The sequence below is a fragment of the Ambystoma mexicanum genome, chromosome 5q, assembly GCF_040938575.1.
Source record: "Ambystoma mexicanum isolate Mex_15411 chromosome 5q, UKY_AmexF1_1, whole genome shotgun sequence".
Classification (NCBI taxonomy): Eukaryota; Metazoa; Chordata; class Amphibia; order Caudata; family Ambystomatidae; genus Ambystoma; species Ambystoma mexicanum.
This window is the reverse complement of record NC_090933.1, coordinates 1401435949-1401463810: the sequence shown is the minus strand read 5'-3', so window position 1 is coordinate 1401463810 and position 27862 is coordinate 1401435949. Positions and strand designations below refer to the sequence as shown.

The 27862-nt window shown below is 44.7% G+C and overlaps 1 protein-coding gene across 1 annotated transcript in view; it reads left to right on the top strand.

Moving 5' to 3' along the window:
* The window catches only part of LOC138498457 (fibrocystin-L-like), a 252505-nt gene that overhangs the window by 178021 nt on the left and 46622 nt on the right, over positions 1–27862 (top strand). Inside the window, exon 5 of the mRNA XM_069622207.1 lies at positions 26108–26240. Within this exon, the coding sequence (XP_069478308.1) occupies positions 26108–26240 (133 nt within the window). The remainder of the gene's footprint in view (positions 1–26107; positions 26241–27862) is intronic.

The window sequence follows — 27862 nt, the reverse complement described above, 5'->3', positions numbered from 1 at the left end:
TATGAGATTTAATGCCGAGCAGGGTGCAGTGTATGTAGTTTCCCCTTGCCTAACTGTAGGCATTCTATCTTATTAGTGGGTTTAAACATGTTACCACTAAAGGGCCGCGCCAATCGGGGACTGAGAGACACTTGGAAAAACTGTACGTGTGAGCTAATAGTAAGGGAGGATCTTAAGCATTTTTTGCTAATATGTAGCTGGTACTTAGATTTGAGAAAAGATTTGTTAAGGCCCTTCTTCTTGGAAAATCAGATAAGGGACTGCAAAGAGACATTGGGGTCATTCCGAGTTTGGAGGCAGCCATGGTGCTTATAGCCATGGTGCTATTAGCACCATGGCTGCCTCCAAACTCAGGTCTGGTTCTGAGTAGTCCCCATTTTGAAAACCATTCCCCATTCCCATTTGAGCCCCCATAGGTCTCAATGGGAATGGGGAAGGGCCATGGTGAAATGGGGAAATACCGCCCCACCAACCTTGGAATGGGGAAATACCGCCCCATTCCAAGGTTGGCGGGGCGGTATTTCCCCATTCCACCATGGCGGACTCGTTACAACACCGGCACCAACCATGGTGCTACTAGCACCATGGTTTAGCGCCGGGGTTGTAATGAGGGCCCTTGACTTTATTTTCATCTTGGGTACCTACGTGAGCAAGGCTCTGATAAGATGTTCGATGAAAGTTTTAGATTGAAACTGCAGTGGGAAGAATTCTCTTTTTAACAGTGGGCCTCATTACGGGTCCGGCGGTAACCTGCCAGTTTTTCCGGCTCGGTTACCACCAGACTCGTCTGACCATTCCACCTCCGTGATTCCCGGAATTACCGGGGCATTACAACCCCGGTGACCCAGGAATTCTGGAGGCGGAATGGTGTAAACCCCATTCCCATTGAGTCCTATTGGACTCAATGGGAATGGGGACCATGGAAACACCAGCACCATCTCGTGATGGTGCCGGTGTTTCCTCGTCCGCCTGCAGGCGGGTGGTGTAAAACCCGCCAGGTCAGACCTAGCGGGAACACCACCTCCCGCCTGCAGGACTCAGGATCGGGCCGTCCAGAATTAACAGTGGCGGTGGGTTTACCGCCACTGTTATTTCCGGACCGCCCGACTCGTAATGAAGCCCATTGTGTTTTTAATTGATTTTACATTTTGTATCATTTTTCGTTTTTGCTATGATGTGTTTAATGATGTATGTTAATGGAGAAAACCGATCAATAAAGTTTATTCATTCATTCAAATCTAAGTTACTGTGCCTATCTGTACATTTATCTAATGGTATGTAATTTTGCACCTGTTGTTTTGGGGTGTTTGTCTAACTATTCACTTACTAGTTCCTTGAGCAACGCCACTCTTATTCTCTTCGTTCTGATTCACCATCTGTTGGCGATTTCTTTGGCTAGCACACAGTCTCCCCACTTGCTCAGCAAGCATCGTCACTTGTGTTTCTAGGCTTTGAAATCATTCTTGAACCCTAAAATCATCTCTCTGTGCTCTGGGCCCATATTCCTCATCAACATAGTGTTTATTTTGGAAATGTACAAAACTTTCTATAAAAATAGTACACTTTTAAGTTAGGTGACATAACAATACAGATGCCAGAAATAAAAACAAACAAAGCCACATATTCCTCAGCAGACGCTTTCTAATATAAAGTGCTATTTTTAGGTACGATAAGAGAGTCCACCCAACACGTGGAGAAACGACCCTTAATAAAAAAGTCAATGCAGGTCGATATTGCACAAAACCCAGTTCACGCAGCAAAGGGAATAACAAAGATCCTCCCACTCTCCCATGGGCCAGGCAATAAAATAATAAACGGGTGAGATCCTCATATGGTGCATCACACAAAGGACAGGGCTGTTTGCCAATCACCCCAGACCATGCTGCCACCACCGCCCTTAACAAAACATGGTCAAACCTTGTCCTTGTTAACATGATTCGCTCCGCTGGTGACTTAGCCCACAGTAAATACTTCTGTATACTAGAAGACATGATGGGTCATTAGCTCTCTGTTCTTGGGTTTCAACAGCTCCGAGCTCTCTCTCTCATTGACCCTACATGATCATGAAAGCGGCTATTGAACAATCTTATCTTCCCTCGCAATACAACATTAAGAGGTGGATACAAATGTGTGATATTAATGTTCGAAATTTGCTTCTTAATGTAGCTCATTCAGCCTTTCCACCAATATCTTAGGCAATCATGAAGTTGATCTGCTCATGGGCATGGACAGCTTTCTCATTGCCCCATTACCTGAGCCAATGAAAGACGGGCTGCAGGGAAATAACATCCCTAATTAATGGACAGCCCAATTCTAAAAGTACCCCAAAAATCAGAGCAGAGCATGGCAGGCCCAGAATACTTGAAAAAAAAAATGGGTCTCCACTACTTGGATGGAGTTAGTATTACAATATTCTCACAAATCCATCCCAAATCTAGCGACAGAAGGCGCTTTACCATTATACAATTTTAACAACAGGTCAATCGGTTTAGCTCTAAACATACCAAGGACCAAGGATTGGCTACTATTACTTTGATGTGAAAAGACCTCAATACAATACATTAAGACTTGGCTACCACACGTTTTGTCAAGTGTGGGAGCTTTTGCTCGTTTGTTCATTTTGACCTATTTATTTGTTTTTTTTTCTTTTTCCTTGACCCCAATGCTCTGTACACAACAGAGCCCACAAAAATGCATCTCAATTGCTATGAGTACTTTCAAAAACGGGTCAATGAGTACATAGTTGGATTTTACTAGATAGGATTAGAACTCTGTCAGTAAATCACAGAAATAACATCAACACACAGATTTTTTTCTGAAGAAACAAGTTTAGTTTGCTGTATTAAGAACACACTCTTCTCTGCAGATAAGTTTATGCACAAGAGTCACACCTGAAACTAAAATGCAAATGTTGATTATAATAGAACCTTTGTTTCTTCCTTTACATGGACAATCCTAGTGGCTAATATTGTTTAGAATTTTGTTGCTCTATATACTATGGCAAATTGTAACATAAAAAGTTTGTTCTACCTAAAGATGCGAATATGATTTTTTCCTTCTTTACCATATGTAAATAAATACATGTTCCCTGAGTAATAAGGGCATACAAAGAATGATTTAATCTGCTTTATGATCTATAGAGAAATGCAAGTTCATGTTTCAGTTCTTGCAAGTTTGGAATAGGGTGATTACTAGTTAACACTACAGTTCCCTAGAAATATCACATTCTACATTTTCAGAATGGCTTAACTTTTGCACGGCGGCAACCACCCCCCTTGTTATACAGTCTAAACATACCAATAGACATGCTGACACCTCCCATTGCCTGCTTAGAATGAGCTGCCTGTTTGCTCACATGTGAATTTGGGCTACAATTGGAAGAGAACCTGACCCCCAGATAGTTTATATGATCGACCCTGGGGATCAGAACGCCCCTACAGTACATTGGGCCTCATTACACGGTAGGCGGTAGGGGATTACCGGCACCGGTAAGGGCACCGGTGCCGGTAATCCCCTACCGCCCTACTACGAGGTCCCTCAGCGGGTCCCGTCCTTAACATGTGGTCAGACCACACGTTAAGGAAGGGACCCACTGAGGGACTTCAGAGCAAATAACGGTACTGCTAACAGTGGTACCGTTATTAGCTCTTTCCCCATTCCCATTGAGCCCTATGGGGGCTCGAATCGGAATGGGGAATGGTTCCCGGAATGGGGATTTACCGTTCCTGCAAAGGTCGGAATAGACCGGTAAGTCCCTATTCCGGGAACCCGAACTCCGACGGCGGTAGGGGGTAGCCATGGTGCAAAAAGCGCCATGGCTACCGCCTACCGTGTAATGAGGCCCATTGACTTGAATTTCATGGTGTGCCTCCCTCTACGACAGGCCATCACGGATGTATACGAATTGTTTGAACTACAATTGTTTGAATTACAATTGACCTTTGCACAATTGACCGAATTGTGAAGGTCAATTGTTACATATATGCGGGGGGAAACCCCCACAACCCCCCATTATATACATAAATATATATATATATACATATATATATATATATATATTACCAAACCAATATATATATATATATATATATATATATATATATATATATATATATATATATATTTATATATATATATATATATATATATGTGCGGTCAATTGTGCAAAGGTCAATTCGGACCCTCGACTTTCGGTCAATTCGGTAATTCGAACAATTGTGTTCGAACAATTTGGGTAATACCGCCATCACTGCTGACTTCACTGCATTAACCACCAGATCCTGGCTGCCCACGAAGTAAGCATAATCAAGAATAAGCTTCTGGAGGGCCATCTAGGTACACGCCATTAAAACAGTGTCATCCGTGTACACCAAGACTGCCAAAGGCCGGCCGCCCATCCTGGAGACATCAGGTGAGGATATCAGTAGATGATCATACAAGCCATCAATGTACAAATAGAAGAGCAGAGGGGCCAGGACACAGCCCTGGCGCACCCCTGACTCCACTTTGAAGAAACCTGTACATCTCCCAGGCACAGGCATGTGCAAAGTCATGCAATCGTGCCAAGAGACTCACCAAGGCAAGGGGGCAATTCATGGATCTGAGCACGGCCAACAACCGGGCTCAGTTGACCTTGTCAAAAGCTGTACTCAGATCTATGAATGGCAGATAAAGTTGCTCCCCCCTTATATAGATCGAATGAGAAATAACCATATAGAGATTGAGAGACTGCTCATCCGTGCCCAGGCCTGGCCCAAATCCCAGCTCTACCAGTGAAAGGACCCCACTGTCAACAACCCACTCCTCTAGCCTTGCAAGATTAGCACTGCCAAAGATTTAAAAGAGTGAGTTTAACAGTGAGATGAGCCTATATGAGGCGGGAACATCCCGCTGTCCATTTTTATATATTGGCTGGCTTGTTGCACAGGAGCATGATAGAGGTACCGCACCCCCTGCATAGATAGCATTGAACTCCTGAGTCAGAACCGGGGCCCACAGTTCCTGGGCCATGGTAAATAAATCAGCCGGGATATTGTCGGGTCCAGGAGCCCGATTGCAGCACTGACATCCAATGGCTTAAGTTATTTCCACCACAGAGAAAACAATCTTTGCAGCAATGCTCCCCTCCTCCATGTTCCCTATACTGCCCAAGGTAACAGGGCTAAAATTCACTTCCTCTTGATGTGCGCTATATAGAAATGAGAAGTGGTCCAGCCAAGCCAGGTCTGGTACATAAGAGACCGTGACCTTCTGGTTAAATGTATAAAATGGGCCATGATTTGCAATTTCCTCAAAAGGTTTTAATTCATTAACATGGGAAGTTCTGACCCATGTGTCGCATGCCTCATTTTCAATGAGTCCTTTTCGCCTGACCAAAACCTTCTTAAAAAGGGACCTTGCACAAATAATAGAGTGTTTGATGGCCAAAGAAATGTTCAATAGTAAAAGTAAATGAAACTTGGCTCCAGTGCAATCCTGATCAAACCAGTCCGTCCTTGGTACATACCTTCTTTTACCCACTGCACAGGTAAACACCAATGACAGGTTGCACAATAATAACCCAAACTCCTTGGAGATAGAATTCTGCTACCCAGTCCCCAGTCACCGACAAGATAGCCTCCAGTTCATGAGGACCAAATTGAACAGCCTTCCTCAGTAAATCCTCCCTCTTATCATTGTTCCACCAGAGCCTACCTCCAGGGGCAGTTAAAGATACCTCTGGCAATTGAGTTGATTGAAATTGCCCTGGCCTGTTTTGTTTACTCCGATTACCTTCAGATGACTGAATTCGGTTAGTACTTCCCCAGAATTCCTGCGATAGTGGAGGCGGGGAACGTGGTTTTACTCCTTTTCCATAACTCCCTTGTGCTGTGGCTTGAGCATAGGAGTGTGGGCTATATGTCACATTATGTCTTTCATTAGGCTCATATTGCTCCCTTTGTTGGGTACCTGTTTCAATGAATCTATCTCCATATCTTGGTTGCATTTAATTACTGTCCCATATGTCATCGTTGTATGATTAAACCTACTTTGCACTCCAAATGCCTGGTACAGTCCATGAGGTAAGTCACTTGGGCTGCTATTTGATTCTGCTACACTCTACCGATATCCTACCCTAAATGAATTTCCAAGATACGGGGGGCTCACATATGTAGATCGTTCCCTAGTATTGGTGGACTGAAATGCTGGCATTGGCGATGACAGCCTTTCTGCCTGGGCCCTTCCTGTATCGGCAAACCCCTTTGATTCTGTATTGTGTCATTTGTTTGCTGTCTCATCTCCAGCGCCATATTCTCCCTGACTTAATTTCTGCTACTGTGGGGTAAGCTACCACCTCTTTCCCTTTATGCTTTGGCTTTTTGCCTTTATTCCTAGTGTGCGAGATGACTTCCCATATCATCATGGCTTGATCGGGAGCCAATGAATACTTTTTTCATTTGAGAATTCACAAGCTTACTGCGCTACAATCGGCTGGAAAGAATGTATTTTTGAACTCAATCAAATTAACATTGCAGCCCTCATCAAATTATAACAACGCCCTTTTTAGTGTTTGTAGAAATTGCCTAGGTGATTTGTCTGCGCCTGCTGACAATGCATAAACCGCTCTCTTCGCTTCCTGCACTGATTTGTAGGTGGAAAATACTTCCTTACTTCTTGTTGGTAGTCCTCCCATGATAAGATGGCCTGCTCATTTAAACTATGAAAAAAAAACATGTGCCTGATCCACCGTCCAGTGCAAGAAACAAATGTACTGTTCTTTGAGAACATTGACTGTCTGATAAATCTGTATAACTTGATCAAAGTGCTCCTCTATTGACCCATCAGAATCCCATCAGAATCCTTTTTAAATGGCCTTATGATCTCCGTAAGTGACTTCATAATCTTAACTGAGTCGATAAGCACCGTATTTTCTTGTGAAAGCCCATAACAGTGAGCACTTTCTGGCATCTGCTTTCTTGTACCTGTCCCTCTCCCTTCAGTGAAAACCCTTCTTTTTAGCTGACTCGTAGAGCCTCTCTGCCTCCCTATGCCAGCCCACAGTGCTTCACTGTCTCTCCCTGCTGAGGCTGTGATGCCACTTCTTGGCAGTCACGCCTCTACTGGCTCGGCTCCCAGATTCTGGTCTGACGTAGGTCCATTACTTGACATATTTTGCAGTTCATAATGACGGGAATACAACATTTGTCTTCTTAAATCTGTGTTTTGTGCCATTAACTACCTCATCTGTGCATTCAACCTTTTTGTTTCATCCTGAAAGTTATCAATTTTAGCCTTATGAATAAAGTATTCTTTTCTGAGGCTAGTCCCTTATAGGAGATTATTTTCAGACTTCTTTCGCTCTCTGACATTAAATTAGTGATTTAATCTTCTAAACACTGAACATATTGAGACCACTGCCCATTCAGTTTATATTATGGTGTCGTCCCTTTCCACCTTAACCTGATCTATTTCTACCTTTAATTGCTCAATGTGTTCTGTGTACTCTTGCGTATGTTTGCGTTTGCAATACATCTGTGTACTCACTTGTAAATGTGCAAATTCATCCATCAACTCATTACATCTAATTTGCAACTGTTAAAACATCATTCCCCCTTCGCCTGAGGCCCTTTTAGCTGAATCACCCTTTCACATAACTCTGTCAATCCATTTTGACACATCTCCATGGTTTGTTTATTATGATCCCAAAAATCCAATACCTTGTGTAGGATGAACCAAAGCTTTGCACCCAACCGGATTATGCTATCGTTCTGCAATTTCTTATCATCGCAGTCAAATAGCCTGACTAGACACAAGTGGAACTCTGTGCCCTCATCAAATAATTTATTAGGTGATTCCTTTTCAATCTCTGCCTCTATGTGCTCTCGCCACACATTCATAGCATCGGAAGACCAAGTTACGAGAGCAAAACATTTCAATTCTGCTTAGTCACGCACGTTTGCTACACTAACCTCAGACATGATGTACCCTGTCTATGCAATTCACAATGCCTCAACTTAGAATTCACTTCAAACTCAGCACACTATTGATGAATGCAATATTGCCACATCTGCACAGCACAGCACTCTATTGACAAATACAATATTGCCAAGTATGACTAATGCACTAGCTAAAAGATTCCCGGCCAATGCACCTTTCTGCCACTCATATTATACCTTTAGACCATAGCTATGCATCGTCAGGTGTCACACTGTGCCCTTTTTGCTAATCACTCATTTACTTACTGGACGCAATAAAGACAAACACTCCCTTTCACACTTAGCCACTTTATCTCATCAGCAAGAGACGGTCAATTCTATGTCGCTAATTGAGTACGTATACAAAACACAATGAAGCATTCATCAAAAGACACATGTACAAAAACACATTTTATATAAGCATGACATTTCAAATGTATGCATTTTTCTTTTTAACCTCAAGGTTACTAAAACAGTACAAAATCATTGAAGGTTGCAGTAGACTGATTTTCTCCCATTGGATGGTTTGTCTAATTATGGCACCCCTATGCGTGAAAGGACAAACCCCCACCTAAGACTTTGAACTCAGGCTACTCCATTAATCATTGGTACCTTAATTATAAAGGAAGTGTTGCCTTTCGTGTCCAATCTGACACCCTGGCAATTACCCTGCAGGAGGTCCCGCTTATTTGTCTACCTGTTTAAACCCACCATGCAATTGAGTCTTACCTTATATTGTCTTTCAGAAAGACCATCTTGCACTTGGCTCGCAATCTCCCTTCCTGCGTCTATGTATGCCTCAGCTCGTCTTTGCCAGGACACTGCCTCGTAGACAAATCACAACCTTCAACAAACTCCCTTTGCAGCTCCCATTCCCAGCTACACCGATTAGCAGCCCAGCAGAGGATCCTCGCCAAAGCTCCGGACAAATGAAACGCCATCCCCCGCTTTGTTCTCCCTCTATTTTAAACCCCTCATTCAACACCACCTCCTCTATATATTTCTGTACATTTCTTTAATATTTCCCAGCCTTTTTTAGGGATGTCACCTCTGGTCACAAAAACTTTCCAGCACCCACCTCACCCCCTATGCGAACTTTGAGCAGGGCTCCGCTTAGCACAATCTCCTATTAATGTTGCATTTCTCACTTTATCCTTCCTTCCCCTTTCTTGCTCTGCACAATGCGCGTCTATTTCCAAGGATCATCTTGCTTCTGTTAATTTCTCTGTCCGCTATGAATCTTTCCTTCACGAAGCACTGCTGTTCAGCTTCTAAATTGTTTTGGATTTTTCTGAGTCATTCTATGTTCGTACACCCGTGGCTATGCCACTATTTTTGTGATCTAAGTATTCTAACCCATAGTATTTATCCCTCAATTCTAAGTGTTAGTGTCAAATGTTCAACTACACATTGAAAATACTGTTATTTAGCTCATAAATTACCTAACACATCCATATTCCATTTTCATTATGTCAGAGCATGAGGATACAGCTTTGTAAAGAGAAAGGCAGAGTAAATGCTGTATTACCCTGCTCTGTGGTCATATCAGTGGAATAGGACTTCCACATGCCACCAGGGGTTTTGTGATAAAAGGAGGATACATCATCTAGAAGACTCTTTATGCACTAATGGCTTCCAAACTAAGTCATACACAAAAACATGCTAATACCTTATGTAGAACATACACACTGTCACTGTGGCACTACTCTCAACTAGACAGAGTGCTGAGCCAACCTATGTCTGACTTTTCTGACCTAGTGACATTGGACTTCATTGCGAGTTTGGTTGTATCTGGGGGGTAAATTCGGCCAGATACCACCAAACTGTATTACCGTTACCACCATTTGGTCCGTCGCTATTACCGCCGGATTACAAGTGGTGGTGGCAGTGTAAATCCTCATTTATTTGGAGTTCACAGAACTCAATGGGGCATTTTCAGCAGAATTATCGCTCCAGTAATTCCACAGCGGTAATTCTGCCGAAATTTTACAGAAAACTGGCAAATTTACCTCCAGCTCAGAGCTGGAGTGTACGCAGGTGCAAAAAGTAACAGTTTTATTCAGGGCCCCAGACGCTGGGGCGACAGCAAATTCAAACAGATTGCTTGTGATCGTGCAACATGAAAAAAATCTCCCTACACAAAGCTGATTGGACTTCGCACTGTGAACCCTTACAGAAAAACATATATTACAATCCTAAATTGGGTCCACAAACCTTCCCACATGCCCCCAATTACAGCTTGTGATGTCACAATCCACCCTCAATTCCCACAGCACAAAGTTAAGTCATTGAAACATTTCAGACAACCAGCAGAACTTTAAAAAACTGTCCTGGTTGCCTCATCCTGATTCTCATCAGAATTGCTTACCACCATGACACCACCAGAGCCTTGAACCACGGACATACTGTTGTACATATGTACATATCAGGGACAATGTAATGCTTTTCCCAGGAATAAAATGTTCTACGGGGCAATTTGAAATTGCTGTGTTTCTTTTCGTCTCCATTACAAAATCACATTTCAGAAATGATTTTGAATTATAAAATGGTCATGTTTTACCTACTTATTGGCGGAACATGTGAGTTCAGATCTGTGACCTTGAAAAATACCAGCCACTGTGTATTTCTCTCAGTGCTGGCCAGGCATCGCAGACTCTGCACTAAATCACCAGCCACAGCGTTTTCTGCAAAAGCAAGCTTTTAAGGCCAATTTACCGCAGTTCGTTCTACCACTAAGTTTGATTATGCTTACCTGTGCCCCAGCATTTATGGATTAGTTTTATTAAGCATTTAATTGCACATATATCACTCAGGGCTCCCTCCCCTTTTACAGTGCTACTCTCGCAGCTGATAAGTGCGTTCCTTCATACCGCGCTGGACTTCCATTTTTATTACACACCTGCGCCTTTGAAACAGGCACAGTGGGAGGCGCAAATCATGACCAGGTAATTTCTGACCCTGTCATTATTTTTTTTATAAGTGTGACAGTCGTGGTTCAAGCCACGGTTTAAACCACGGCTGTGACACTTACATTTCCAGCCCCCAAATTAATTGAAATCCTTTTTTTACTCAAGCAGTTCACCGTGAAAGGCCGTTTAATGGTGCGTCTCTGTGAAATGCGCTCCCAGCATGGTTGCTGGGAGCCTGTCATACATTGGTGTCAGGAGCGCTTCCCAACACTAATAATAATGTTAGCAAGGGGGCTGGGCAGCACATCTTTGCACTATTATCCTCCTGACCCTCCTGAAATGTCACAATCGAGAATAAAGGGACCTGAGCATTTAATCAATGAGCGTAAATGAAATGAATGTATTCTCTGCACTCATTTCATTTGCACTCATTTTGGAAAAACAGGCTCATGAAGTTTTCTGAAATATACAACACATACAACTGATGACTGCACAGTTCAACCTTGACCCTCGGTTACAATCACAAATGATACATTCAAAAGAAGGAATATCCCCGACATGAAGAACAGGAGCGGTCAAAGAAAAACTATTAAACAAAAACACCTGCTTGTGTCGTTGCAGTCCAACATCCCCCATATTCTTTTTTCATAAAAGTGCATATTGGCTCATCAGTCCAGTGCATGGGTGCATTGTACCATCGCACATCCGACATTATCAAAGGCCTATGGAGGCATATCATCCGAAGGAACAAACAGTGCCTGCGTCAAGGCGTTCCATGCAATCACATCGTTGCTCACCTCTCTCAAACCTATATATACCGCCCTATGCCAGACCACTGTTTCGGCCATCACTGACCTATACAGATCTCACCACCAAGCGTCAATGAGGGGTCGCTCCTTAAACATCCAGGCCATCATAATCCAGCACTTAGCCAGTACACCAATACGATCCTTCATCTTGGAGAGGTGTATAGCATGTCTCTTCCCCCTTGGAAACATTCCTAAGAGGCAGGCCTCTGGAGGCCAATTTTGCATCTCATTCCTACCCTTTGCTGCCCTGTCCGCAACAGCTCCCCAAAAACACTTGGACCTCTTGTGTATTGGCACGTTATAAATGCTGTATCATATCATATCAGGGCAAGTCCAAAGCATATGCATCAAGTCTTCCTTTTCATTCTCACATCTAGGGCACTACCTCTGACCCGCTCCTCAGAACTGTGATATTCTATGCAGGGTCATGTAGGTCCTATGTGAACCATTCAATTGCAATAGTTTGAATCTGGCATTTTGGGAGACCTTCTTAGTGTACCTCAAGCTACAGGCCCATTCCGTGAAGGTCCTCCCTAGATCTGCTTCCCACTGCATATGCACTTTCAAAACAGGTTTCTCCAGTTTCTTTGAGAGCACTTCATATATTCTGGAGACCACGTGGCCGACCTTCTGACATGTCATACATGGCCTCCAGTATCCGGCGCTCTACCTGCCCCTGCTGAAATCTGGCCACCTGGCTTTGATCTTTTTAAGCCAACTTGCATATGTTAGAAATGTCCCCCCCTGTATGCCCGCGTACTGCGTGAGGGAATCGAAGTCCATCAACCTTTGCTCCTGCAATAAGTCTCCCACTGTCACTACACCACAAGTCTCCCAATGCTTCCTGATTGCCCTCACCAGGGTGAGCCTGCCATCTAATAATCCCACCCGGGGAATATTGGAAGAGTATGGGTCAGCAATCCCGATTATTTGCCAGGTCTTGCACCACGAGTCTTGCCCAATGCCACCCGGTGGGGCAGATACTCAAATCGAGACTCACGTATCCACAGCACCTTCTTCAGGAAATAGAGTTCTATAGAGAGCTGCTGATTGACCCACTTTGCTGTGCTATGCGGCATCACTCTGATAGTTAGGGTGCAAGAAACAGCAACAATTGCGGCAAAACCCTTGTGTGCGCCAAAAACCTACAAAAACCGCGTTCTCAAACACACCAAAAAGATGGATGCACAACCTGCCACCCATGGTGCATGTGTGGTGGGATAGAGTATACACTACAGAAAATGTGCCAGTGGTCTCCATGACCAGCAAACAGAGTGCAGAGAGAGAAATAGCACTTTGCAAATGAAACTCCAAAATGTGCCTACAAATGACATTTGCTTTGTTGCTAAAAACTCCAAAATGCCTATAATACAACACTTCTCAACATGTACAATCTTGCTTGGTGCTAAAATTCATGTAATCCTATGAAGCATTGCAAACATACAAAGTCCTAAATGTCAAGAGCAACACATTTCTGCAGAAAAAAAGGATTGGCTGTAAACTGACAGCCCCTGTCAAAATCTGTGTGCAGTACCGTGGGCTACCTGTGGATGACAGCTGTCAGAAGGATTGTTGCTAAAAGGAATAAAGATCTTAGTTGTGTTTTTGATCCCACAGATTGAAAGCTAAGAAAGAAATGTATTTATGTGATTTGATGCCACAAGTTTGGTTTTTTTGGGATTTTAATTAAGAATAAATTAGCATGGCTGAGCTGCAAGAACTGGAAAAGCAGGTTTCTCCACGGGGGAGGGAAAATCCTCTCAGCAGAAACTCACTGGGGGATCCCAATTGTGGGTTAGCCCAAACGTTTGTCTACAGAAAGAGAAAGAACAATGGCAGATGCTACAGCCTAGGAAACGGGGGTGTGAATGGGTCGTAGAATGCTCCTGGAAGGGACTCCCAAAGGAGGGGGCTGTTCCTGGACTGCAGGGAGAGACAAATGGGCGGACCATTTGCTGTTAAGCATGAACAATGAACAATTTTGAAAGACTCATAACTTGGAATTCATAGTGGTGCAAAATATACCAAGGACATATCTGTTAGTCAAATTTTTGGCTACACGTTTCAAGAGGCAGTAGAACTGTGTAACATGTTCTGGACAGGAATGGCAATATATGTGGTTTTATGTGAACTGTGTTAATGCTAAAATTGTAAAGCTTTACACACACATCCCCATGGTAAACACACACATTTGTGGAAAGTGGCAGAAAGTTTGGAAATTGTGTTCATGGTGAAAAGGACAAAATTCTGTAAAAAGTTGAAACAAGATCCTACAGCTGCGGGATTTTTAGGAACAGCTACTACATAAAATATGGAATCGTTGTGTGTGATTTGTGTAAAGGTGACCAATGTAGAAATATGTATTTAGGATGAAATCCGATTTGAGACCAGTAGCTGAGGGGAGGTTTCTAAGGACTGTAAAGCTAAACCATAAATGTGACATCATTCGCCCTTGATCCAATCATTCAGTTGCAAGGCGGAGATGAGGTTTTGATCCAATCCCAGCTCACAGGGGCAAGTTTAGCTAAGCCGGCCCATCCACCCATTTTGTGAGGTCATTTTAAAGGATAAATAGAGACAGCTGACAACACATAGGGACTCACTGATTCACTCATTTTCCCGATTTTGGCGAAGCACTCTGATCCAGCATTCTACATCCAGCTTTGACATCCTTTCAGATCCAGATGCCAAGACTCTTGCCACCAGTAGAGAACTATCGACTTACAGCAAGGCCTAAACCCTCAAACGTATTCTTGCAACCCAGTGAAGCACTATGGTGTGAGAAGGCCTTTTGAACTTGTATCCGAAACTCTCTGGCTTGCTACCACAAGGCTTGCCTGAGGAACTCGCTATCCAGCTGATTTAGAAAACCCACAACCAAGAAGGGCAGATACTGTGCAAATCTGGTGACCGGCCTTGCTGATCCAGTCCCGCTGTCCTTCCTTGGCCGACTCAATCCATGACCAGAACTGACGGTCCAATTTAATAACTTACTCTGTGAATATTAATATGGAGAACAGTGACCCATAATATATCTGCATTGTATGATCCCAATCTCAAAATCCCATCTTTAATTGAGAACCATAGTATTGCTAGAACTATCCTTGTGCTGACCTTTCTCTCATCTGTGTTCCTAAACCCTAACTTCTTATTGATTAAGAAAAGTAATTCCCAAACCAAACGGAACCTAGAGTATCACACATGAATTGTTATGAGCGGCCTTGAATGACCTTCCTGTGTGGCAGGCATTCTCCTTTTTGTAGTCCTTAATATAGCATCAGAAAACCTATCTGTCATTTCTAAACCCGAATTTCTGTTTTCCATTCTAGCGCCTATTTTACAAAAACGACTTTTACTAAAACCTCTACAACTTCCTCTGTTTATATGATAAAAGCGAAATGTCAACTTCTACTTGTACCTAACATCCTTAGCTATCCATAGAACCCGGTGCAAAACATTGCGATTCACCCGTTATAACAAATATCGTGTAATAAAAAGTTTGCCGCGAATTGAAATTCTGAAAGGTTTTTACACGTGTAAATTAGCTTTAAATTGTATCCGACTTGGACTTTGAACTTTCAAATGTTTTCTTTGGACTAAATCATTGTTTGTGATTGTGTGCAACTGTTCAAAGCGGCTCCCATAGGAATTTATAATAGTTTATGTATTTTTGACCACATTTGGTGTTTTTGCCCAGTCAATTCTAAAGACAATTTCAAAGCCATCCTGACAGCTGAAAAGTCGATTCCGTTTTTCTCTTGTGTTTGAAGGGGGACGTGGGAGTGACATTCTGTTTGATTGGTGCTATTCCTGAATACCTGCTCTCTCCTCACATCTATTTAATTGCCTATTGGTGGGTTGAGGGGTGTTGCAGGGGGAACCTCCAACTATAGTTCTATCTGTTATAAACCAATTCAAAAGTATTATTTTCTGTGCTGCATTTGTCTTTGTGCTCATTACTTGATTCATAGTGTATTAAAGATTTTATTCAGTGTTCTGTCACCCCATTGGTGATTGTTATTACCTATTAAAATATTTTGTGATTACATTCTAAATACATAAATAAATATGTACCTTTGCAAACTAGCCTGATTCCTGGTTCAGTGTGACGGGGGGGGGGGGAGTCTCAGGAGAAGGGTGTGATATGAGTGGTATATCGTTCAGAATATTGAACTACTTCTAGATAAATAAACAAGGGTTTCATTTGTGCACTACATGCTGGGCATGAGTTGGGTGTGTGCCGGATTGAAATCACTTACACTGCAATAAAATCATATCAATTGAAAGCTCATCAGACAACCAGCCCAATACAAGCTACAGTTGCCCTGTCAAATTATACAATTCAAAGTGATGCAACCTGATCCCCCCCGTCTCCATAGTTCCTCTGTAGTATACCAAGAGCAATCCTGTTTCTCTTCCCTCCTCAAAGAAAATCTCTGACAGTCTCAAGTTTACTGAAAAATGTATTAGGGATGTTGAAAGGTATATTAACAAAGTGATGCAATCGGGGGAGCATTACATCTTCAAGAGTGCAGCTCTTCCGATCACGGACAGAGGGGGCTTCCTCCAACACACCATAGACTTTACCACTCCATCCAGGACTCTATGCATGTTGTGTTCATGGGAGTTGTGAGCGTCCCTCCACACATTGACCTCAAGGTATCTGAAGGTGCCTATCTCCTACTTTAAAACTAGGTTGGGAAACTGGCTCTGATGAAGATCAGTAAGCCCAGCCAGCAGGAATATGGAGGATTTGTGTGGGTTAACAAGTATGCCTGAGAGGTCTGCAAACCTGTCTATCACATCTAGTATGTGTTGAGGATTCTCTTCAGGATGTGTGGCATATAAAAGCATATCATCAGTGTGTAAAGAGACCAGGTGTCTCACCCCCTCGATGTAAATGCCAGCTTTTCGCATACACGGCTCAAAGGAACACTGAAAGTTGCTCCAAGGCAAGAATAAAGAGCATCAGGGACAACAGACACCCCTGCTTGGTGCCTTTCTGCAATTCCCAACCACTGAATATCCGTTTACCCGTGCGCACCCTGACCATTGCTTCTGTGTGCACCAACCGTACCCATATCAAAAAATGTGCGCCCATATCAAACTGCCGAATAGTCTCATATAACCAGTCCCAGCTAATGGAATCAAACAATTTGACAGTGTCCAAGGAGGCGACCACGCAGTCCAGCTCCAGATGTCCAACACTGTCCATTACGTGATACGATCTCCTCAGGTTCCCTGAGGTGTTTCGACATGGGACATAACCAGTTTTATCCATGTGTATCAGGGTACAGATCACCTACATCAGTCTATCATCCAACACAGCTGTAACGATCTTGCAGTCCTGGTTGACCATGGAGAGCGGCCTATAAGAGCTGCCTTCTAACGGGGCTTGTCAGGCTTAAATATCAGTGCTATGATCAATTCTCTCAGGCTATGTGGCAACATTCCTGACTCGTACGCCTCCTCTAACACCTAAGAATGTCTGGGAGCAAGTGCTTCAGCATATTCTTTATAAAACTCCCCAGGTATTCCATCAGCCCCAGGGGTTTCCCCATCAGTAGCGCACGTGTAGTGACAAGGAGCTCCTCCATCATGAGGGGGGCATCCAACATATCCTGTTGTGCTATATCAAGGTGAGGTAGATTGATATTAGAAAATGCTTCACCGATGTCAGAGCCCCCTGTCTCCACATCCGATGTATACAGGCACTCATAGTAGTGCAAAAACACCTTGTTTATCTCACTGTGCTCACGATTAATGGCCCCCATTAGTCATTGTGTATAGCGCCGATCATCTTCCTCCTTTTCTCCCTTCCTCACAGCCATGCCAATAGCATCCCTGATGTATCCCCCCTGTATGTACCCTCTACATGTATATGGTGTAGTCAAATTTACCCAGTCGCTTCCAGTCCAAAAGGCACGTTGCCACCCCTAGTTCTGCATCCCTGTGCTCAGCAGCTTCAATCTGGGCTTCTGTGCTAACTAGGGAGTCCAATAGCTCCTTCCGAAGGCCCCCCATCTTACCAGTCACCTCTCCCCAAATCAACATCTTAGAGGCCTCCCACACTGTGCCAGCACTATCCACGCTGCCCAGGTTTTGTTCAGAATAATTGCCTATTACCTCACCTCCCCCATATATTCTCTGAATGTGTCATCTTGCAGTGCTTCTGCCGTAACCTCCAGATAGGGATCGGAGGCCGGTCTATTCTTCTCTTCCACATAACCAACAGCAGAGCATAATCCGAGAGAACCCTAGCTTTATAAGTGGCCACTGCAAACTTTGTCAGCGTCTCATGCCTGTAAAAAAATAATTGAGGCAAATATGCACCTTGGGTGGGGAATAGTGCAAGTATGCACAATCTGTCCCACATATTGATTTCCATATAGCCACCAGTTCTAGGTTCTGCATCAATGCCAGTAGGGGATGCGGGCCTCAAATACTTACGATCAGACCTATCTACCAGTGGGTCCAGTGTGCAGTTGAAATCTCCACCCCTTATCCACAAAGCCTTCCTATATGGTGCTAGTCTAGAATAGAGTGACATGAAACATTCTGTGGCATCATGATTGGGGGCGTGTGCTTTGATGATACATGTCTCTTTTTCTTCCAAAATCCCATGCAATATGACCATCCTGTCTTCATGATCACTTTTGAATTCCAAAAGTTTAAAGGGGACAGACAGTTCCACCCACACCAGGACGCCCATTGCATATGCTGAGAAGGCAGAGCCGTATATCTACCCACCCCACTTTGTGCCAAACACACCCTGTATGTCTTTGGTAAGGTGTGTCTCCTGCAACAGTCCAATCCCTGCCCCCAACCTACGCCGGTATGAATGTTCTCTAATCCGTTTTATATTACCATTGAGCCTCCGGACATCTCCTTTCCTCGCTTGTGCAAGTGAACCATTTCACTTGCACTTGATGCTCCCTTCTCCTCCCTCCCACCTGAGCTTTACTCTTCCTCCCTGTCCTGCACTTCTCCCCCCCTCATTTCTGTTACTGCACTTGCACGCTCTGAACAGTCTCACAACCTAGTAGAATATTTGTTTGTCTTCTTCCGTGTTCATCCCCTTCCTACTCTGCACCTCCTCTCCGGCTGTTACTACACTTGCACGCTCTGAATTGTCTCACAACCTACTAGGAACGTTGTTGTTTGTCTGCATCCCTGTACTCCCCTTCCTGTCACTTCCCCTCCTCTCCCTCTCCCCTCTTCAGTTATTGCACTTGCATGCTCCAAATTGTCTCACGACCTAGTAGGAACATTTGTGTTTGTTTTGTTCCCTGCTCACACCCATCCTTTCACTTCCCCTCCTCCCCCTCTCCCATCTTCTGTTATTGCACTTGCATGCTCCAAATTGTCTCATTTCCTAGTAGGAACATTTTTGTTGTCTTCTTCCCTTCACCCTCCCCTTCCTTGTCCTCCCCTCCCCCTTCCCCAGCTTTCTCGTTATGGCACTTGCACGCTCCGAATGTCTCAAGACCTAGTAGGAACATTATTGTTTTCTTTCTCCCTATACCTCCTCCTCCCTTGTCTTGATGCGCCTTCAAACACCATTTTGGCTGTAAAGGTACATTATAAATATCCAATCAAATAAATAAATAAATGTTACAACTGGCACATAATTCCCCATGTACACTGTAATCAGTGCCACAAATGTCCCCACAGACCTCCATTCACCCCAGAACCCCATCCTGCCCAACCCAGCACAATACTGGCCCACCCTCTGATACAAGCCAGGGTAAAAATATGACCTTCTGAGAGGAGAATAACACAACAGTCAAACCATGCCAGCCACAGTGCCAGCAACAATTCCAAAGCAGCTGGAGTGCTCAGACCTCTCCACAAGCAGACCGAAAAAACAAACAACGTAAACATTGCAATAAAAACAACCAGAACAAAATGAACACAGATACCACCTGAAACTATTACAACTGGCCCAATAGCATAGAGCCTATTCAGGCCCACCTGCTATCCACACCCCACCCCTTCTAGGCGACGTACAGCTGTCTGATGCCTTAGAACTGGCATCAGAAAGTCCAACGTCTGCAGGAACGTGGCAGCGGCAGATGCAGCTGACCCCAGCAACTTCTGGCCAGCCGCTGTCCCCTGCTGCTCCCGCAATAAGAGAAGGCCAGTATCCGCTCCCTGTCCTTGTAATTCAAGATCCTAACAAATATCGGCCTCAGGGGTGCCCCTGGCGGAGGTCGTCTAGCAAAGGACTGATGTGCATGATCCAGAGTAAAGCCCTGCATCAGGGTGCCTGGGCCAACCTCTTGTAATAGCAAATTCTCAATATATGAAGTGGGGTCTGCACCCTCCTCGCCCTTCGGCACACCCAGGATCTGGACATTATTCATCCTCGGTTTTCCTTCTTCATCCTCAGTCCTGAGTTCCAATTCCCGCACTGTCTCAGTCAGCGCAGTTATCTCTGACTGCTGCCTGGTGATATTGGTGCTGTTCTCTTGTGCTTGCACTTCCGTTGTGCCCAGGTGGTCCGCCAGCAGGCACACATCCTTCTGACAGAGACCGACAACGACAATCATTGAGTCCATTGCCTGAAATGCTGCGATGGCTGCTACGATCTGCACACCCCCTGCTGGGGCACAGATAACAAGGCTGGGTCTAACTCTGGAGATGGAGGGGCCACAGTGTTCTCACCCTTCCGAGCAAAGACCTCCATGGCTTATAAGGCATTTGGGGTGCTGCTCTCAGTCTTATCCACTTGTAGACTACCTGCTAACAACAACAGGCAAGTGGCAGCCGGCATCACAAGTCCCTACCATGAACGCGTCTGCCACAGAGTATCAAGTGCATACACTGCCCTGCCCAAACTTCTGTTATGATCACGTTGTGCTCTTCACCTGTCAGCTTATAGAGTAAACAACAGCCCACGTGGCCAGCCACCGACGCCACCCCTAAGTGGCAGTAGTAGCAGGCACCTCCCATATCCTCACTGCCAAACGCACAGGCCATGCACCACCAGCCTGATGATTTGTCAGCCTTCAGTGCAGGCCGAAACAATGTCTCCCAATCGTGGGCCCCCCACAGGTGCTCCCTGGTGAAAAGGAATACACCATGTTAGCCACATGTACAGTCATGCCGCTCTCTCAGCTCCACACTTTGCTCCCCTCTCACCATCAGGGTCAGCCTCTTCCAGAGGGTTCATGAATGACTGGGGGAAAGTGCCAGGCTCCTCCATCTTCCCGCTCCTCCACTGTGCTATGATGTGCCTCCCCAAGCGAGATGGAGTTTAACGCTTCCTGTAGTGCAATGTTGAAATGTACCTACACTGATGGCGCAGTCAGGTGATAAAGGCCCAATTTTCCTGCAGTGCGCGATCCTCTGTCCCACAGCAGCGGCGCTGCCTCCTGGCACCCTAGCTGCACTTGTGCCCATGAGGCAGTCACCCAGCAGGCTCCAGCACGGACCCTCAAACCCCTTCCAGAGAAAGGGCACGGGCTCCCTGGGCGCCAAACAACTCCTCAGGTCTGCACGTTGTCTGGTATGCAGTCCCCAACAAGGCTGGGCTGCAGCCCCTTAACTAACACAGCCTCAAGCTATCAGCGACAGCGCTCCCAGCTTCCAGCCACCACCACAGCTCACACCACGTCCCCGGACTCCCCCGTGAGCACCGCCCACAGGTCTACAGGCTCACACATAGCCTTCAGCAACAATACAGCATTGGCCCAGGGACACACACGGCTCTACCACGGGTATGGTCAGCAAGGGCTCCCCACTCCAATATACGGTGACAAAGAGCCTCCAGCAGCTCAGCGCTCACTCAGCCCCCCAAGGTTGCAGCCCTCAGCAAGCCCGGAAATGGAGGGTGCCTTATTGCGATCTCTGTTTGGTGTCCCAAGGTGTGTTTACGCGACGTGCCTGCAGCTTTCTTCCTCTGCACCAGCATCAGCATTATCAGGCAGGCTCCGACGCTAGCAAAGCACTGCTTAATCTAAGGAGCAGTTCATTTCAGGCACATCTGGAAAGGATCATGCGGGAGCACAGTGAAACTGCTGCTCACAGCATGGCTGCTGGCCACACCCTTTATCCGGCCCATTAAGTTAAACTGATTCATGCCTCAACTCTCACCAGTGCAAAATCTCTCATCCTGTCACAGGTTTCCCCCTTTCTCAACTGTCTATGTTGCCTGATGTCCTCTTTAGGTGGAGTCTTCTTTCGTATGGTTCGGGACTTAAATAAGCCCGCTCAGCCGTCCTCGGCTTCCAGATTACGTTCAGCTTTGATGTCCAGGATCACGGGAAACTCTGGGAGTATTCGAGAAGGAGTTGGGGGGCACGCGGAAGTGCCGCAGGGATTCCGGGAAGTTAGGAATTAGGGAAGAAGTCGGGAGAAGGGAATCCAGGGGCCAGGGGATAGCAAGTAGCACTAGAGAAGGTTCGGAGCACACGTCCGATCACAGCTAGTAGCAGCGTTGAGACGCGCGGGGCAGCGGGGGTGTGGCTTCTTTATAGAGGACGCTGCGTAGAACGTGAAGACTGGCGAGCAGCGTTCTGAGCTTGCCGCCATGTTGGTAGTATTATGGAGTGTAAGGCCCGACGTGTCAGGGACCAGGAGGCCCAGAAGGGGCGAGTTTGATGGTTCATGACACATCCATACAATGGACTGTGACCTGTCATTTAAAACACACTTTGCCAAGAAAACCCAAACAGCATAGTCCCAGTTTGAGCTCCTTCGCAATGTTAACCCTGCCTTCCTCGCCATGAGGTTCAGATTGGTTGTCCAATCCCTGGTCATTTCCCACCTGAATGGTGACCAAAGCTTATTCACAATAGTCCTAGATGCCACATTGGCCCTTCTGAAAGTCTTCTAACACGACTTCAGCATGCATAATCGTAGAACTATGAAAATGCAAGCACATCCCCCTATACACAAAGGGCTGTACTGGACACCCCTTGAAGAAGGCATCATGTTCAAAGAAGTGTGCATGACCTACAAAGCAGTTGCAATCAAAATACCACTCTGCCTCACCGAGACACTCACCATCTTCATAGGCTAACACACTACTAGAAGCTACAACATTGCCAGGCTAGAAAGGAAATACATTCATAAAGACATAAAGAACGGCAAGAGAGAAACAGGCCTTTTGCTTCTAAACACCATATCCTTGGAACAAGATACCAGTGCAAAGACTGGCTCCCTCCATCCTACTCTTTAGGAGGGACCTGATTACTTTACTCTTTAAGCAACATCTTGTCTATTGCTGATCACTCCACTCAACCCTTCAGGACCCTCTCTGGAACTTTCCCTCTTGCTTACCCCCTCAACCCATTCCAGCTACCTCTGCTTTGCCTGCATCTATCCTGTAACACTAGGGTACAACCTGTTGCTTCCCAGCTAAGTTTGAACTTTATAAATCACATACATACAAACATTAATCATAAACATTAGTGCATTTTATTGTTGAAACTCCTACAAACTTGCAGATCCATGCCACTCAATGATAGCCAATGGCACATGTAAGGGAAAACAGGAAAACTCACCCATTTAAGAGCCAACGTTGAACCTGCTTGTTTCACCCATATCTTGGAAGCCGGATCATCAAGCTTGTAATAATCCCCTTGATGCGATTCTGATACACGTACTATAGTGTGCGTTCTAAGGCCTGTTCCCTAGTTTTTTTTTTCACTCTTGCAGTTCTTTGTTTCCAGTTTAGCAATGCTGTGGCTTCTGGTGGCATGTTTGCCTCCTGAAATGGTATGTTCGTGGGCAAGGTACACTGGTATTTTGGTTGGGACTGTTTTATAGGAGATGAAGACTGTCTTGAACATAATGTGTAAAGCAAGGGTCAACCAGTATTTACATATTCCTTTGATGAGGCATGCTGCAGCATGCTAGATGGCTTTCAGAGGGCCCAATGTAGTATGCAGGAATCCTGAGTGAAAGGCACTGCCACCAAGAACGAAAACATCTGCATAAGTATTCAGAATCTAAATAGAGATAAGTGATCTAGCTGAGTGCTATGTCCTCAGCTAGGATCCTTGCAAGATAAGAATGTTGCAATTGTATATATATCACTAAATATGCAAAATGATATTTTTCTGTAACCAAGCCACACACAACTAACAGTGCTGCGATGCAAAAGGGCTGTATGAGCGCTATACAAGTGTAATAAATAAATACATAAATAAATACTGCTATGGCCTTTCAATCTTTTGTAGATAATCGCTAACCTTTCTTCTAGGATACGTTACAGTAGATCCTCGCAACCATCCCCTCACAGACCAAAGTCCTGTTCTTCTGTCCTTCGGCTAATGTGACTGAGGATCTCTGTTTTTGATATCCTTAAATCCAATGGGCGAGGCAGACATTATAAACGTTATGAGAAAAATGAAGGCATCGTCTGAACAGGTGTTCACTTGCCAAGCCAGGATCATCAAGCATAACATAGTCATCCTGTCCCCTACCCCACTTTCATTGTTCAACAGTTCCTTTAACCAAGGGGTGTTGTCCAAAGAGCTGAAGATGTGCGGCATCCTTACACTTCTAAAGAAGCCATCCAAAGAAAGAGCTACCTTGACAACTATCACCCTCTTGCCATCACCCCATTTTTTTGGCAAGATCCATGAGAAAGTGATGTTCACCTAGCTCCAGACCTTCACAGAATCAAATGACCTATTGCGTGACCACCCACTTGGGCTTGGCCTACAAGGAGTACAATGTCTGTACTACTCTGTATGAGACATTAACTCTAACTCTAACTCTAACTTTTTCTCTCAAAGATAACTGTCCTACTTGACTTGTACTCTTCTTTTGACACTGCTAACCATAATACCTCCCTCACCACTCTGGAAAACTGCTTTAATAATAAAATCACTACTGGCAGGAGGTTGTCTTTCTTTCTTCTTGACTGAGAGATACCAGTTAGGTCTGGCCTCTTTCTTTCTCAGTTGACTATCTCTCAATGCATGATACCCTACGGTTGTATTATGCACCCTTTGACTCTTTAAACCTACCCCTCACCTCTGCAGACCCTATCACCCAAATCGCCATGACACCTCTTCTACTCCTAACCTTTTTTGTCGTGCACCTCCCTTATCCCTTATCCAAGCCTATATGTATGATAACAATCTCAATATCTCTGAAGCTGAAACCAGTTACCTTGGCTCTGCCATGTTTCCCTCTTTACCATTTCGGAGACCTGATTTTCTGGGCCCGTCCCCTACTATGTTTCCCTCAGCTAGAAATTCAGGTGTTGTCCTCAACAGCTCTTGCGCCTTCACTGCTCAGATTATCAAACTCTCTAAAGAACTTGTCTCCAGCTTCAAATTCATAAATGCATTCGGACTTTCTTCAACTTCTCTTCTAATATGGATGTGGTCATGGCTCTGGTCCTCTCTGTGCTTGACTACTGCATAAGCCTTGAGCTATGTCTCTCTACGTTCCTTATGCACATGATGCTGGTTATGAAGAGCAAGGTTTTGAGGCTCATCATGGACCTCAGAAATAGAGATGACATTACCCTTCCTTAAAATGTATTTACTGGCTCTCTTCTGGAACTAGGATTTCCTTCAAGGCCCTCTGCATCATTGCCCTGGCATACTGGGGCCAAGGTACAGATCCCTCCAGATTGAATCCCTCACCACTGCTCCTCTGGGGTATTAGGATCTACTTTTCCAGGTTGCTTGCCATCCAGTGAGACAAGTGGAGATACGTACAGGTAGATTCCTAGGTGCCACCAGAACCTATCTTTGGAACTCTCTACCTCTTACCTTGAGGGCAGTAGAAAGTCATTCTCATTTCAGGAAATTACTGACGACTACCCTCTTGAAGAATTGCTTTGGCTCTTAGGCCTTGCTCCTGTTAATTCTGTTCCTTTGGGCCAGCTTCCCCAGGCCCTCACTGGCATTAAGGCCCTTTGGTCCTTGGACTGCCCTGGCACCCTTTACATCCTGAGCTCTCTTCAGTGGGCCTCGATCTTCCTTCTGTACCAGTGCCATGTTCTTGGATCACCTGCCTTGCACTTTTTCTTATGGGTTCTACTGGTTAAGTGTGTATATCCCATCTATTTTTCAGGTTCCTGTTGATATTTTGTACATAGGTTTGGGCTCCAGAGTGCCCTCTGCACTTATTTCCCCACACTGGGACTTCTGCCTGTCTCCATAGTCTCCTACTTCCATTCATTTAGCACTTTTCTGATCTGAATATGACAATTCTTTTTAGACCAGTCTCTCCCTTCCCCCTTTCAACTTGTGGCACCTCAAAGTATTTGCATTCCCAGAAAGTGCCTTATAAATCAACTATATATTAGTACATATTAATTTGTAAGACTGAACATGTAAAGAAATGTGTTATATCAAACAACATTATATTTATTGCTTACAACAGCAGTGCTTTTTTTCTTGCAAACGTCTTAATAAATGTATAACAGAACTTTAATGCTGATTAATGTTACCACCCTTTCCAGATGATAACATTGGAGAACTGGACAGCAACAATTAATTACACCTATGAAGTCCAGGCTATCACTGTTACCAACCCTTGTGTGGATTTATGCCAGTTACCTTGGTATAGCCTGATCTACAATGGAGAATCCACAGGTACTGTAAACAGAATTATTTACATTGTTCCCATGTACCAAATTACAGAGCCTCCAAGAATATCAGGTAATACAATGTTAATATCACACAAACAAATTACGTTTTGAAATGCAACTGAAGTCAGAAAATGGTGCATACCTGCATAAAAGCGTTGTTTTGGGTCAGGGCCTCGCATTGAGCATCAGTCACTCTTTTTCTCCCTCTGTCTTCCTCTCCATGTTCCCCCAATGCTATTCTACTACCACTCCCCTTCTCTCTATACTTCTCCTACTCCCCTCTCTGTTACTCTCCCTTCCATCTACTCTCCACTGTTCTGCACTCTACTACTCACCACTCAGCTTCAACTGATCAGTACTATTTTCTCCCACTATTTCCAACTACATTCTTCTCTCACTACAATACACCCTCCTCCTGCTACACTACACTCTCTTACTGCTACACTACACTCTCCTACCACTACACTCTCCTACCACTACACTACGGTCAACTCACAACTCCTCCCACAATCACCCTCCCAGTCTAAATTCCCAAATAATCGCATTCATACCCCTACTTTCTCTTTTAGTCTCACTCACTCACCTTACACATGCCCTCACACCCAAGTACCACTGTCTCTCACCAACCAATACCTCATCATGCACATGTTTTTATGTGATCCTCCTTCTCTGTGCTCCGTTGCATTGTCCTTCCACCACCTAGTCTCTTGGTCTGCCTTCTCCTCCCGGGACCTCAATCCAACAACCCACACTGCCTTGCAATTCCTGCCCTCATTATTTCCTCCTCCCCTTTTTGATTGGGCTCTGCCTCAGCTGGTTATCTGGGCCAATCCTTATCTTCTCCTCCCTCAGGTGCCAGGTTACAGAGATGAGAAACCATAACACAGTCCTTAATCCCCTACCCCTTTTCCAACAGCAATCCGCTGGTGATCTGCAATGGTGCTCTACTAGAAACACAGTTAACTTCAGTGTTTTTATTTGTTGTTGAAGGAGCGTCTGAATTGGCAGTTTGTTTGCGCGACAATTAGCTGGTTTTCTGTTAATCACCACCTCTCTCACTAGTGAGCCGTCTGATTGTGTCTCTGCCACAAAGAATCCTGGTCTTAGAGTCCCTACCGGACAAGAGAAATCACACTGGCCAACTTGTACGACAGGTATGGGTAAATGAAATTGGTACTTTGCATTTCCAACCAGGCACAGTTAGTAGGGACAGAGACTGTGACCCTCCCAACTCCTCACCCCACCTCTGGGTCGGAACCGGCTCTGGCAAGTACCCTGGTAATCCTCCAGCCCCAGGTTGATAGGGGTCCACATTCCTTGTGACAGCATAAGGCTCCTGACTCTGTCACACAATTCATTCTCTTAATGTGCATAAAAATAGATACATTTTGCTCAGGATAGCCAGTATGGTTTAAGGCTCCAGGATTAACTCAAGCATCAGTGCCTCATGTGATGGTTCAAAGGGGTTCTATCAATTCCTTTTCATTCTGGGTCCTTTTCTTTTCCAGGCAGCTTAACACAATTATACAGATGTGACTAGGTGCTGATTGATCTAAAAATCAAGTAAAAACACTGAATAAAATATCTCTGAAAACATTTAATGGTCCTTCGCTGTCTGTTCCAGTC